The sequence below is a fragment of the Lithobates pipiens genome, unplaced genomic scaffold (assembly GCF_037356315.1).
Source record: "Lithobates pipiens isolate NorthernLeopardFrog02 unplaced genomic scaffold, aLitPip1_a1.2 Scaffold_10, whole genome shotgun sequence".
NCBI lineage: Eukaryota > Metazoa > Chordata > Amphibia > Anura > Ranidae > Lithobates > Lithobates pipiens.
The window spans coordinates 14,767,910-14,783,449 of NW_027507686.1; the positions used below are offsets into that span (position 1 = coordinate 14,767,910).

A 15,540-nucleotide genomic window follows, 5' to 3' on the forward strand; every position below is an offset into this window, starting at 1 on the left:
AATATTTTCTAAGGAATATGTTATTATTTTTCAAATGTACATTTAGATAAAACTTTTATAAATACCTTAATCTGTCTCTTTTATCCCTTGCACAGCAGCACTCTGAGTGGAAGGGGAAAGGAGCAACAATAGGGTCCAAATGGGGCTCCATTTCTATGCGCCATGCTGTCAGTCTAAGCCCCTGTACACACGGTCGGAGATTTTGACAACCAAATCCGTCGAATTTTGTCCGTCGCATCTTGTCCGAAACTGTTGCATACACACGGTTGGACTAAGTTGTCGAAAAATCAGATCATTCAGAACGTGATGATGTAATTTCGTTACGATGGGACTACGTTCAGGCTAGTAGCCAATAGCTTTGATGTAGGAATTTGATCTGAGCATGCGTGGCACTTGGTCCGATCAAAATTCTCTACACATGATCGGAGTATGTCCGATCGAACCAGTTGGTCGGGAAATATTTCCAACATGTTGGAAAATTGGATCCGATGGATATTCCGACGGAAACAGTCCGATGCATACCACACACAGTCGGATTATCCGACGACACGGTCCGATAGGACACATTCCGACGGATTCTCCGACCGTGTGTACAAGGCTTAACTCAGTTTCCTTGCTGTCATAGTAATGCCCCTTTAAGCCGCTCAGCTGAACATCACAAACTGGCCACAGCTCGTTTCTCCCTACCTGCCCTGGACATAAAGAGCGGCTTCAGTACCTTCTGCAGAACGTGTTACATTTAGACAGGAACTCAACCACGACCTCCCAAAACCCCTCCCTCTACACACACCATCCAAATCACATCAAATAGTGGGTTGTGGTCAGTCAAATTTTACTAATGCCGCGTACACACGATCGGAATTCTCCTCGGAAAAAGCTCTGATTGTTTTCCCGACGGAATTCCGACGGAATTCGGCTCAAGCTATCTTGCCTACACACGGTCACATTAAATTCCGATCATTTATAACGCGGTGACGTACAACACGTACGACGTGACTAGAAAACGGAAGTTCAATAGCCAGTAGCCAATAGCTTCCATCTCGTAGTTGAATCTGAGCACGTGTGATTTTTTGGAGTGTCGGAATTGCATACACACGATCAGAATTACCGATAGGAAGTTTTTCCGTTGGGAAAATTGAGAACATGCTATCAATTTTTGGCTGGCGGAAATTCGGACAGCTAAATTCTGATGGAGCATACACACGGTCGCATTTTCCGATGAAAAGCTCTCATTGGTCTTTTACTGGCCGGAATTCCGATCGTGTGTACGTGGCATAACAGTAGGAGGGTCTTAAAGGGGCATTAAATACAAGGATTGCATTACATACAGAGTGCAGAGTTCAGGGGTGTTACACACAGAGTGCAGAGCTGTCACTTGTAAACACAGAAACCGGACTTCTGTATTTACAAGTGATTGTGGTGAGCAGACACCAAAGGGTCTGAGCCAGAGGTGGTGGAACCGAGTTCCACCTGAAAAAAAAGCCCTGCATTTCGATAAAACTATTATAGATACTTTAATCTGTCTCTTTAATCTTTATGCAGCACTCAGGCTGGCAAAGGGGAGGAGCAACACTAGTGGCCACATGGGGCTCCATTCCTATGCTCCATGCTGTCAGTCTAATTATGTGCACAAGCTTACAGGATAGATAGCACAGCAATGACTTAATCAGTGTACGGCTGCTGCCTTCCAATGAAAGGCTGGAGCGGGTCCTGGATCAGGACCTGCCCTAAATGTATCATAGTCTGCAAGGAGGTCTGTGAATGTCATTGTAAATCTTGTGATTATAAATCAGGTGAAACAATTCCCATAAATGTATTTTAACTTAATGTTTTGCGGCTTCACTAGTGTTCAGGTTTAAATGCATTTTGGAGCAGCATTCACAAGTTTTAGAACCGCATTTCAATTTTATTCCATATTAAAACAATTCAGATGCACTTACCAAGAGACAAGGAATCCTCTGCGTCCTGGTTGGACACAGGTCCGTGGTACAATAACGTCCCATCCGATTGGTCACTGATGAACTCCAGAGACAGACGGACCTCAGAGCAAAATTTGATTGGCGGGAACCAAGTGTATCCATTGCCATGGAAACTGTGGAGGGTCAGCTGACATAGTGGTCCACGGAACTGCGGCAGGCACTGGCACCTAAGGCCAAGCCCAAAAAAAAGTACTTGTTAGGCTTGGTGACTTTACACCCGGTAACAATATTTCAGAAATATAAGATATGAGCAATGAGAAACAGCACCCTTAAATACTAGTGTCAATGAACAATGAAATTCAGTTTATCCAAGAATGGTCTTCTAAATGTAGTCTTAATGTGTTGGAATCATAATGGTGAAAAAAGTTGACTTTTCCAGAAAACAGTTAAAGTTAGAAGAACCCACCACCTGTGATGTACGCCACTAAAGTTCAACAAGTCTTATGTTCCTACTGTGCCCTTTCATTCACATTCAGAACAACACACTCACCAGATATGAGGGACTTTAAATAATAAAGATCTTAAAAATTCTCCATATATTTACCCCAAGGCTTCCACCTCCTTATAACTCCAATCATCATATGACTCATCAATAGTCAAAACACAGAAGTACATGAGAAAGCAAGTAATGCCGCGTACACAAGACCGGACTTTTTCGACAGCAAAGGTCCAATGGAACAAATCCGTCAGACAATTCGATCGTGTGTGGGCTTCATTGGACCTTTGCTGTCCAAAAAATCAGATGGACTTTAGAAATAGAGTATGTTTCAAATTTTTCCGACGGACTCGAGTCCGGTCAAAAACTCAGTTCGTCTGTATGCTACTCCGACGGAAAAACAACGACACAAGGGCAGCTATTGGCTACTGGCTACTAACTTCCTTATTCTAGTCTGGTCATACGTCATCACGTTCAAATCAGTCGGACTTTGGTGTGAACGTGTGTAGACAAGTCTGTTTCGTCAGAACTCTGTCGGAACTCTGTCCAAAGTCCATCAAAAAGTCCTACAGAGTTCAGTTCATCGAAAGTATGGTCGTGTTTTCGTGGCATAATAGTGTATTTAAGTCCCTTTAAGCCGCACAGCTGTGCATTGCAACCTGGCCACAGCTCATTTCTCCCTCATTTGCCCCGTCCTTAGCGGATCATCAGATTGCAGGGAGGAAACAGGGATGCTAATTGGCTACAACCAGTTTGGAACTTGTTCCCACCCTTAGAAACAGGCAGGAGAAATTATAATGACTGTCCACCACCAAGGCTGGGCTGTTAGCCCTCCCCACTGGAGTCACATGCAGGGACTACTAGGAAATGTAGTTCCCTGAATGGTACAGTCCTGGACCTGAATGGACAGTGTTGACTTCTTCTCCCAGCTTGCTTGGGAGGAGAGAGGAGCCTGGCCCACCTAAGCTTTTGATCAGAGAAAGAAAGGAGCCTCAGCCTGCAGGAAAATACAATGGCAGAGCAATGAAGGGCAGAACCACATACAGACAGCTTGAGTCCCCCGAAAGGACTGAGAACTCAGGAGAGGGAGAAGGGCTTGGATCCAACAATGCTGGCTAGAGAGGGAAGTTGCTGTGTGCATGGCTTGCCCTCTCGCTTGGCCTTCACTGAACTGCCAGAGAACAGTGGATTGTGGTGGGAGGCATCTTAGCCACCAAGGTTTGGTGATTTGATTCCCCTATTTGCACACACTGTCATGGCACACATGAGCTTATCTTCATTACGTGACCAGACCAGACTTGTAGAATAAACAAACCTATTTACTGAGTGTAGTTCACTAGGTTGTCACAAACATATGACATTGCTCTGCATAGTAGATAACATTTACACAGTCAATTCCATTACATTGGACTATTCAACTATGAATCTGCTAGCTGAACATAAAGCACTCACAGATGAAGCAATTGTTTAGGCCAGTGGTCTCCAAACTGCGGCCTGGAGGCCGGATGTGACCCTTTGCTTGCCTATATCTGGCCTTTGGCACACTATCCCTCCCACTGGTACAAGACACTATTTTTCCAACTGACATCAACTATGGGACACTATTCTTCCCAATGACACCAACAATGGAGCACTATTCCTTCCCCTAATACCAAATTTGGTGATGTTTGCTCCCACTGATGCTAGGAAAATTTCCACTCCCACTGGCCACAGTTTGCCCCCCCCCCCCTAAAGTCTGAAGGACAATAGACCGGTGTTCTGCTAAAAACTGTCCCCCCATCGGATATTGTCCAGACCGTATGAAGGACAAGGAGGCTCCGAAAGTCTCGTTAGATGAAAGGCGCCTGCGCACTGAGTCCAGGTTGAAGCCCCACCATCCACGCTCGCTTAGCTCGCCAATTTTTTATTCTAACTCTATGTCCACTTGGATGGTGGGGCTTGAAGCAGGCGCCACTGATCTTTGGAGACTTTCATCGTCTCCTTGTCTTCCATACTGTGCAAGCGCAGTACAGGGCAGACACTATCCGACGGGGGACAGTATTCGACTATACACCGGCCCTTTGTTTAGACAATCTGGAGACCCCTGGTTTAGGCAATTCAGTGGTGAGGCCGTACAATGGTAAGGCTGTACAATGATGAGGCTGCACAATGGTGAGGCTGCACAATGATGCTCATACCTTTAGCACTTCCCACCTCCAGGTTCCATTACAGGTGGACTGATATAACGAGCTCATCGTAGGTTGTGTGGGCTCCCCTGCTCCCACATAGGACCAAAGACCCTAAACCATTGGGAACTACCCTCACAACAGAAAGTGACCTTGCCTCCGGCCAATGCACCATTGCATGCAATTAACCTCATAGTTATAACTCACACATAAATGAAGTGCTTACAGTAAAATTACACACAAACACAAAGCCTACATTAACACCTTCCAACAAACTATGTAAGTATGTAATAAGTTTTTTTTTTCATTTTTGGCTTGCTCTGTAATCAGTAGCAATGATTGTTTGCCTTGGTCTGCTTGTGGTTTATGCCGCGTACAGACAATCGGAATTCTCGTCGGAAAAAGCTCTGATGGTTTTCCTGTCGGAATTCCGCTCAAACTGTCCTGCCTACACACAGTCACACCAAATTCCGATCGTTTAGAACACAGTGACGTACAACACGTACGATGGGACTAGAAAAAGGGAGTTCAATAGCCAGTAGCAAATAGCTTCCGCCACATAGTTGAATCTGAGCATGCGTGATTTTTGTCATGTCAGAATTGCATACACACAATCGTAATTTCCGATAGAAAGTTTTTCCATCGGGAAAATTGAGAACATGCTATCAATTTTTGGCTGGCGGAAATTCGGACAGCTAAATTCCGATGGAGCGTACACACGGTTGCGTTTTCCGATGAAAAGCTCTCATCTGTCTTTTTCTGGCCGGAATTCCGATCGTGTGTACGCGGCATAAGTGTTTGATTGTTTCCCCCTGCCTCTGGGCAGAAGCTTCCAGAGCTTAGGGAGGGAAATTCAAATGACTGGCCTGAATATTTACTATGCCCTGGCCAATGCCTGGGGAGAGACCAGACGGTTGTCTAGGAGGTTAGTAATTAGGCTGGAGCCCGGAGCAGACTGTCTCCCCCCCTCCGAGGGATGGATCATTGAGCTTCATGGGGCTGCTTGCCCCTCAGTAATGCCTGGACTGGCTGCTGGTCTTCTCCATTAATGAATCAAGCCTGTGGAAGTGCCTGCTCTGGGACTTGTGAGTAGAGAGTTTAGCTGTTTTGCAAGCTACCTCATGGTCCTCAGCTGTTAGAATCTTACTGTTCTTCAAGCTATCTCATGGTCACCATCTATTAGCCTTTACCTGTTCTTCAAACTATCTCATGGTCCCCATCTATGAGACTTTAAATGTTCTGCAACTGCAAGCTATCTCAAGGTCCCCAGCTATGAGCCTTTAACTGTTCTTCAAATTATCTCATGGTCCCCATCTATGAGAGAATTGTTCTGCAAGCTATCCCATTGTCCCCAGCTGCAAGATTATTTCATGGTCCCTAGCTCTGAGAGGTAAACTGTGCTATCTTTACTAAGAGAAGATTGTCCTCTGTCTACTGTTCTTAAAAACTCTAGAGTATCCCATACCCGTCTCCTGTTAAAGTTCTACAAGCGAGAAATCTTCAAAAGACAGGCCAGGGATGTTGCAGGACTACAAGTCCCATGAGGCATAGCAAGACCGACAGCCACAAGCATGACGCCCAGAGGCAATGGCATGATGGGACTTGTAATTTTGCAAAAGCTGGAGGTCCGCTAATTGCATATCCCAGCCCTAGACTGTTTAATGGAGCCAGAGTGAATGGATTGTTGCCTGTGTGAACGGTGGCCTATGCACTGTTTGGGGAAGAACCAGTTAAAATCCAGCGGCTCCTATGGAGGGTAGCGCTACATGGACATACCCATTAACTAACGGTAGTCATTCCCAATTTGACCTAATAAACTTAGCGGAGGCCATGGTAGAAAGTACCGTGGTCAGTTCCTGCGAAGTTCATGGGTCTAGCTGACAAAGCCCAAAAGACAGGTGCTTCTTGACAAAATGGTTAAACAGCTGCAATCAGATTTAGACTCGGATTATAGAAATACCATCAGTGCATACATTACACAAACATCTTTTTTTCTGGTAGAACAGCATTTAATGAATACAAATGACTCCTCCATCTGCCGGGGCCGCTCTTCTAATCCCTTCCCTCCACTCTGATTTCTATAAAATATATCGCTAAGCCTTGCCGAGCAGAACAGCGTGCTAAAAAAATGAACAAAGATGTCTGCGAAAAAAATTATTTAAAGTGCTTCTAAGAATATTACGGGTTGACGGCATCAGAGGAAAACTGGGGGCTTAATCCGTCTTGGCTGCGGCAGCAGAGAGAACCGAAATATAGGGGGAGGAAATTACTCAAATTAATAAATTATATTGGCTTGCAGGAAAGGAAAGAAAATCTAAAATATGTAACAGATTTTTAAAGACCTATAACACATTTTCTGTATTTGTCATATGGTAAGGCAGGGCAATGAAATCATCAACTTTGTAAATTGCTTTTACCATTTATTTGGTGGCGTTTTGTTTGGGCAGACCCTAGAATTAATGCACAACTAAACATAGGAGGAAAAATTTTATATCAGTATGTATTGCATGCTTTATAAATACTAGCTACTATATATATATATATATATATATATATATATATATATATATATATTTATATTTATATTTATATATCAGTGTTGAAATAGGATGCATTGTAAAAAATGTCTACAATGTTGGAAGGAATCACTGTTGAATTAGTATGCATAGTTTGTCATGGTTGCTCTAGCCCCAGAAGCTTTGTATTGCCTCCAACACATCACAGAAGACCCCATTATCACTCATAATCCTCAGAATCATAAGCATCACTTTCTGATATTAACCCACCCAAAAGTTATATTTTAGCTACAGGTGAAGCCCAAGGGCTGAGTCAGACCCAGATTCTTATATTCATTTTTCAACAGTGATAACTTCTTGGGTAGATCTGGATGTTCCTACCTACCTGGTAGTTTTTGGATCTGTCCATCTTTTGTACATATCTGTTAGATACACTATATTACAAAAAGTATTGGGACACCTTCCCTTACACCGGGGGTGGGCAACCTCAGCCAGGCATGTACTGGCCATCAGGACTCCCGGGAGTTTCCCGGTGGGCTAATGGCTCAGTGGGCCGGTTTTAGGCTGCCATTTGGCATGTCTGTCCCAGGTCCCGGGCACCTTCATTCCGGAACTACAGTGTCCGATGGGCCCCCAAAAATCTCCGGGACTCCTTATTACCGATGATCATTATTAGTCCCAAGGCCTGGGGTTGGTCGGGAACTCTGGGCTATTGGCTGCCTTTTTGGGCGTGTTTGCAAAATTAAAGTGGGCCGATCTGGATGAAGTCCAGGGCCAATTTTTTGTCCCAGTCCAGCTCTGACCTCAGCCCTCCATCTGTTTTGAAACTCAAAGTCCCATGAGACATTGCAAGACCCTAAAAATCACAGGCATGACTTTTCTGCTGAGTTTTTCCTTCAGGTTTACCAAAACCATGTAGTGCAAGGGCCTGCCTGATTGCATACAAATTGAAACGCCTAACGTTTGACCTCATATTATATGTTTTTGGTAACTCTGAAGGAAAAACTCAGCAGAAAAACTGATGGTGTGTATGGGGCTTTAGAGGCAGAGACATGATGAGATTGGTAGTTTCACCACAGCTGGAGGGCCGAGGTTGCCTACCTCTGCCTTACACGCATATGAACTTTAAAGAGGAAGTAAACCCTGTTGGGTGTTACTTCCTCTTTGTTTCCCTGCAAAGGTAAAGCATAATGGGCTACTATGCATCGCATAGTAGCCCATTGTGTGACACGTACCTGCAGGAGAAGCCCGCTATGTCCCCTTCTTCCTCGCTAGTAGCGAGCGTCCATTCTTCACCCCTCTTCCTTCTGGGGCCGCGAACTCCGGCTCTGTGACTGGCCGTAGTTGCATGACGTTGTGTGACGTCACTCCCACACATGCGTGTGGGAGCCGCCTTTAATGGCATGAACCGAGCTAGAAACAGCACAGCGTGCCCTTTCTGACTCCAGTGCATGCGCAGGAGAAATCGCCGTACAGCGATTTGCAAATATCTCCTAGATCAGTGATGGCGAACCTTGGCACCCCAGATGTTTTGGAACTACATTTCCCATGATGCTCCAGTACACTGCAGAGTGCCCGAGCATCATGGGAAATGTAGTTCCAAAACATCTGGGGTGCCAAGGTTCACCATCACTGTCCTAGATCGTGCAGGTCTGGGAGATATTTCAAGCACCTATAGGTAAGCCTTAATCTAGGCTTACCTGTAGGTTAGAGTGGTTGTAAAGGGTTTACAACCACTTTAAAGGCATCTCAGTCTTAGTCCAAAGGGTTCAATATTGAGTTGGCTAAAGGTTTCAGCTCAGAGGTGTAGTGACCCTGCCCTATGCATTCCTGTCTTTAATATATTTAGAATGTATTACCGCTAGGCTGCAACCAGTCTAAGCTAATAATTACAGTACCCTTTTCTGGGTTCTGTAGGTTTTCCATAGGTCTGGTGCGTGGATTTCTTCAGCTTGATGCTGGAAGGAGGTTCCAGTAATCAGTGTGGAAAGTCTTAATCACTAGGTCATGAATATTTATCTGCTCTGGGGGGTAGATTGATGACCTTGGAACATGACGCTAAATAGATGTGACCATTTTAAGTTCCAATTGGTGTGATCCACATGGAACGTCTTGTTGTTGGGTAGACAGATTCCACACATCGAGGGGTCAAAATGACTCCCCTGAGCTATGCTGACACAATTCTGAATTTCTAAAACCCAGAGGTTTGAAAAGAAGTTTAATACTAGTACAGTAGCTAACGTGTTTTGGGGCCAGATATCACCCCCTTCATCTGGGCTTAGATGAGGAAAGTGGAAAGATAGCACTGGACTTGTAGGGTTACCTTACTGGTATTGATGTCAGTGTAAATGTCGGTGTAAATGTGTAAATATCAGTGTTCCCGGGCAAGAAGCTTCTACAGCTCAGAGGATCTCCACACTCAGAGGATCTCCACTCCCTTGTAGTATAATGCAGCTTAAATTTAAATTGAAGCACCACACCACTGCTAAGAGTACCAGATACAACTTTATTCCATTAACCACTTGCCGACCGCCTAACGCCGATGTACGTCGGCAGAATGGCACGGGCAGGCATAAGCACGTACATGTACGTGATTTGCCTCCCGCGGGTCGGGGGCCCGATCGGGCCCCCGCCCGGTGCCTGCGGCGGTCGGTTTTCGTTCGGGAGCGATCCCGGACGAGGGGACGGCCATTCATTCATGGCCACCCCCTCGCGATCGCTCCCGACGAATAGAAATCCCCGGTGACATCACTTCCTCTCCTGTAATGTAAACACAGGAGAGGAAGTGATGTATTCTCTCCTCCGTGTCGGTATTTTTCGTTCCGACACGGAGGAGAGCGGATCAGTGAGTTGCACCAACACATCCCACACACAGTAGAACATGCCAGGCACACTCACACCCCCCCTTTACCCCCCGATCACCCCCCCAATTACCCCTGCCCCCCAGTCACAGTGACACCAATGTCATTTTTTTTTTTTTTTTTTTTTTTTTTGCATTGGTGTCATTTGTGACTGTAATAACTGTTAGGGCAGTTAGAGTTAGCCCCCTTTAGTTCTAATGTACCCCCCTAACCCCCCCAATAAAGGTTTAACCCCGTGATCACCCCCCGTCGCCAGTGTCACTAAGGCTGGGTTCACATTGCAGCGGTTTATGAGAACGAATGTGATTCGCACCGCACTGCAGTGCAAATCACATCCGATCTCTGTGCGATTCGAGTTCAGCCATTCGCCGCACCCGCCGCACCCGCCACACCCGCCGCACCCGCCGCAAATTCGCACGGGACCCTTTTTTTGGCCCGCAGCAGAATCGGATCGCATGGGTGTTCACACCATGCGATCCGAGTTTGCAGATCGCACTGCGATATGCGAACTGATCTGGGGGTGTCAGTAACATTTCACTGACACTCCCAGCAGTTCGCATAGGGCAGTGTGAACTGCCGCCGGGAGGCATGCGATGCGGGAACCCGCCGCGGATTCGCGGCGTTTCCGCATCGCTCCAGTGTGAACCCAGCCTAATAAGCGATCATTTTTCTGATCGCCGTATTAGTGTCCCAGGTGACGCTAGTTAGGCAGGTAGGTATTTAGGTTCGCCGCAGCTTTTTATAGCGCCAGGGACCCCCATATACTACCGCATAAAGCCCCCTGATTGCCCCCTAGTTAACCCTTTCACCAGTGATCACCATATAACTGTTACAGGTGACGCTGGTTGGTTAGTTATTTTTTTATAGTTTCAGGGCACCCGCCATTTATTACCTAATAAAGGTTTAACCCCCTGATCACCCGGCGGGTGTCATTTGTGACTAATAACTGTTAGGGCAGTTAGGGTTAGCCCCCTTTAGTTCTAAGGTACCCCCCTAACCCCCCCAATAAAGGTTTAACCCCGTGATCACCCCCCGTCGCCAGTGTCACTAAGGCTGGGTTCAGATTGCAGCGGTTTGAGAACGGATGTGATTCGCACTGCAGTGCAAATCACATCCGATCTCTGTGCGATTCGAGTTCAGCCATTCGCCGCACCCGCCACACCCGCCGCACCCGCCGCAAATTCGCACGGGACCCTTTTTTTGGCCCGCAGCAGAATCGGATCGCATGGGTGTTCACACCATGCGATCCGAGTTTGCAGATCGCACTGCGATATGCGAACTGATCTGGGGGTGTCAGTAACATTTCACTGACACTCCCAGCAGTTCGCATAGGGCAGTGTGAACTGCCGCCGGGAGGCATGCGATGCGGGAACCCGCCGCGCATTCGTGGCGTTCCCGCATCGCTCCAGTGTGAACCCAGCCTAATAAGCGATCGTTTTTCTGATCGCTGTATTAGTGTCACAGGTGACGCTAGTTAGGCAAGTAGGTATTTAGGTTCGCCGCAGCTTTTTATAGCGCCAGGGACCCCCATATACTACCGCATAAAGCCCCCTGATTGCCCCCTAGTTAACCCTTTCACCAGTGATCACCATATAACTGTTACAGGTGACGCTGGTTGGTTAGTTATTTTTTTATAGTTTCAGGGCACCCGCCATTTATTACCTAGTCTCACTAGTGTACCCCTAAATTTAGGGGTGTCTACTTTCCAAAATGGGGTCATTTGGGGGGGGTTTGTGCCATCTTGGCATTTTATGGCCTTCAAAACTGTAACGCCCTTAGAAAGCCTGAAGGCGGTGCTTGGTTTTCGGGGCCCCGTACGCGGCTAGGCTCCCAAAAAGTCCCACATATGTGGTATCCCCGTACTCAGGAGAAGCAGCAGAATTTATTTTGGGGTGTCATTTCACATATGCCCATGGCATGCGTGAGCAATATATCATTTAGTGACAACTTTGTGAAAAAAAAAAAAAAAAAAAAAAAGTTTGTAATTTTCCCGCAACTTGTGGCAAAATATAAAATATTCCATGGACTCAACATGCCTCTCAGCAAATAGCTTGGGGTGTCTACTTTCTAAAATGGGGTCATTTGTGGGGGTTTTGTGCCATCTTGGCATTTTATGGCCTTCAAAACTGTAATAGGTAGTGAGGAGTGAAGTCAAATATTTACGCCCTTAGAAAGCCTGAAGGCGGTGCTTGGTTTTCGGGGCCCCGTACGCGGCTAGGCTCCCAAAAAGTCCCACATATGTGGTATCCCCGTACTCAGGAGAAGCAGCAGAATTTATTTTGGGGTGTCATTTCACATATGCCCATGGCATGTGTGAGCAATATATCATTTAGTGACAACTTTGTGAAAAAAAAAAAAAAAAAAAAAAAGTTTGTAATTTTCCCGCAACTTGTGGCAAAATATAAAATATTCCATGAACTCAACATGCCTCTCAGCAAATAGCTTGGGGTGTCTACTTTCTAAAATGGGGTCATTTGTGGGGGTTTTGTGCCATCTTGGCATTTTATGGCCTTCAAAACTGTAATAGGTAGTGAGAAGTGAACTCAAAAATTTACGCCCTTAGAAAGCCTGAAGGCGGTGCTTGGTTTTCGGGGCCCCGTACGCGGCTAGGCTCCCAAAAAGTCCCACATATGTGGTATCCCCGTACTCAGGAGAAGCAGCAGAATTTATTTTGGGGTGTCATTTCACATACGCCCATAGCATGTGTGAGCAATATATCATTTAGTGACAACTTTGTGTAAAAAAAAAAAAAAAATTTTTTTTTTGTCATTATTCAATCGCTTGAGGCAAAAAAATAAAATATTCAATGGGCTCAACATGCCTCTTATCAATTTCCTTAGGGGGTCTACTTTCCAAAATGGGGTCATTTGGGGGGGTTTTGTACTGCCCTGCCATTTTAGCACCTCAAGAAATGAGATAGGCAGTCGTAAACTAAAAGCTGCGTAAATTCCAGAAAACGTACCTTAGTTTGTAGATGTGACAACTTTTGCGCAAACCAATAAATATACAATTATTGACTTTTTTTTTACCAAAGACATGTGGCTGAATACATTTTGGCCTAAATGTATGACTAAAATTGAGTTTATTGGATTTTTCTAATAACAAAAAGTAGAAAATATCATTTTTTTTCAAAATTTGCGGTCTTTTTACGTTTATATCGCAAAAAATAAAAATCGCAGAGGCAATCAAATACCATCAAAAGAAAGCTCTATTTGTGGGAAGAAAAGGACGCAAATTTTGTTTGGGTACAACATTGCATGACCGCGCAATTACCAGTTAAAGCAGCGCAGTGCCAAAGTGTAAAAAGACCTCTGGTCATTTACCAGCAAAATGGTCCGGTCTGAAAGTGGTTAAAAGTCAGGGGTAGAGTACAAAAAAGTATTGCTTTTTGGGGGTCCAAGTGCCCCCTTCATCAGGGCATGACTGGCAACAATGTGAACTAACCAGAAGTGAACTGGATCTACAGTTGTTTTTTTGGGGAATTTGGCATGAGTGTTAATAAGAGTACTAGTCTGTTGTTCGTTAATAAAAATGCCATCTAGGCAAGATTCAGCTTCTGAGAAATGGTTACATTGCTTCTTCCATGCTTTATCATTTAGTAATGTTGGGGGGTTTGAAGCGCAAGAAGACCTGTCTTTTCTGAGCTCTGTTCGTAGTAGTGTAAGCAATAGTGAGAAGACCCTGGATTAAAAACATCCCAACGTCCCAAAACGTCCCAGGTCCTGCAAATATAAAAGACATTGCCAGTGGTCTGGCATGTTCAAAAACATAGGTCTAAATGGGTGTAGAAAATATGGGGCAGTCTGGCTGGGACCATGTACCACACGGTCATCGCTTTATAGGCAGATTCGAGTTGGTGATATTATTGGTCCAACATAGGACAGGTCCACCAAATATGAAGGACATCGCCAGTGGTCTGACATCCTCAAAAACGTAGACCTGGATGTCCAGGAAAAATATGGGCTAGTCTGGAAGGGACCATGTACTATCCAGTCATCACTTTATAGGTAGATTCAAGTGTGGCGGTATTAATGGTCCAACATAGGACATGTCCACCAAATATGAAGGACATTGCCAGTGGTCTGGCATCCTCAAAAGCATACGCCTGGATAACCAGGGAAAATATGGGCCAGTCTGGAAGGGACCATGTACCGCCTGGTCATCACTTTATAGGCAGATTCGACTGTGGTGATATTGATGGTCCAACATAGGACAGGTCCATCAAATATGAAGAATATCGCCAGTGATCTGGCATCCTTGAAAGCATAGGCCTGGACAACCAGGGAAAATATGGGCGAGACTGGAAGGGAGCAAATAAAAGTGTTTGGCAACTGCAATGATTGCTGAACATTCAGATTCTGGCATAACCCCTCCATCATGACTAGTTCTCTTTATACCTGCCGATCCTGATGTACCTTACCTGTATCCGCTAGCAGTGTCCACACAGGTGCCCCCATGTAGACAGGGGTTCCACGGTAGAGAGGAACATGAAGGCCGAGCCCGTCCAGACGGTGGACACCTGCACGCTGTGGCCAGGTCGTGGATGACAGACACGAAGGATATGCTGCCCCCATCCACCAGATTCATGAAGTCTCTGACAGCGCTGTGGTCTCGGCACCCCGCATTCCTCAAGCAGATGGTACGTAGGCAGAAGTCTCTGTCCCCTGGGAATACTTCTGTCTGAACAGCTGCCTGGATCTGATGAGAACAAAAGCAAAAAAAGAAAAAAAAAACACAACGTGGTTAGCGTTCACAGAGGATAGCCGAGAGCAATTGCACCCGTCAAAGTGAAGGCATGGATTTTATGTCAGCGGACAAATGGTATTGCCGTGTACGGCTGTATCCTCCGATACATAATTCATGCAACAAGCAGGGCTTTCACATTTATCGAGCCTTTCGCATCTGCCCTGACCGATTCTATCATAATGTCTCGTGTCTGATTTTATCTGTAAGCTTTACATCTAGGGAAAGTGGGTCCATCAGCAAGCATTAGCTCTCCCGGAGTCACCAGCGCATTAAATAGGCTCTGCATACTTCGAAATTAACTTTAAGCCTGAGCAGAGAAGATATGATGGCTACCACAGCTGACCTCTCCTATGCAAGACATTGGGCCCCCCTGGTTGTCATGCTGATCTGATGACCTCAAAATGTTCTTGGTCGATGATGGAAGTCCTGACTTCACTCTTATCTACACTATATGGCTAAAAGCGAACCCTTGAGCTTTATGCCTATATCAGCTTTCTGGACATCCCATTCAAAACCAGGATTGTTTTCCCTTTAGTTTCACCTGGTGATCCTGCCAATAACACACTTCCCATCTTAGGGTGACAACACTGTTCATCTAATTATTCTAAGTCCCTTCCTGGATTCACCTATAACTGGCCTGCATTTGCCTATATTTGATATATATCTATATATATATATAGATATATATATATACAGTGCCTTGCGAAAGTATTCGGCCCCCTTGAACTTTTCAACCTTTTGCCACATTTCAGGCTTCAAACATAAAGATATAAAATTTTTATTTTTTGTGAAGAATCACCAACAAGTGGGACACAATTGTGAAGTGGAACGAAATCT

At 45.4% G+C, this 15,540-nt stretch overlaps 1 protein-coding gene across 1 annotated transcript in view; it reads right to left on the reverse strand.

Annotated features, from left to right (window-relative positions):
* The window catches only part of LOC143927509 (neural-cadherin-like), a 189,547-nt gene that overhangs the window by 22,014 nt on the left and 151,993 nt on the right, over positions 1 to 15,540 (reverse strand). Inside the window, exons 22-23 of the mRNA XM_077451614.1 lie at positions 14,378 to 14,655; positions 1,941 to 2,146 (exon numbers count right to left, since the gene is read on the reverse strand). Of these exons, the coding sequence (XP_077307740.1) occupies positions 1,941 to 2,146; positions 14,378 to 14,655 (484 nt within the window). The remainder of the gene's footprint in view (positions 1 to 1,940; positions 2,147 to 14,377; positions 14,656 to 15,540) is intronic.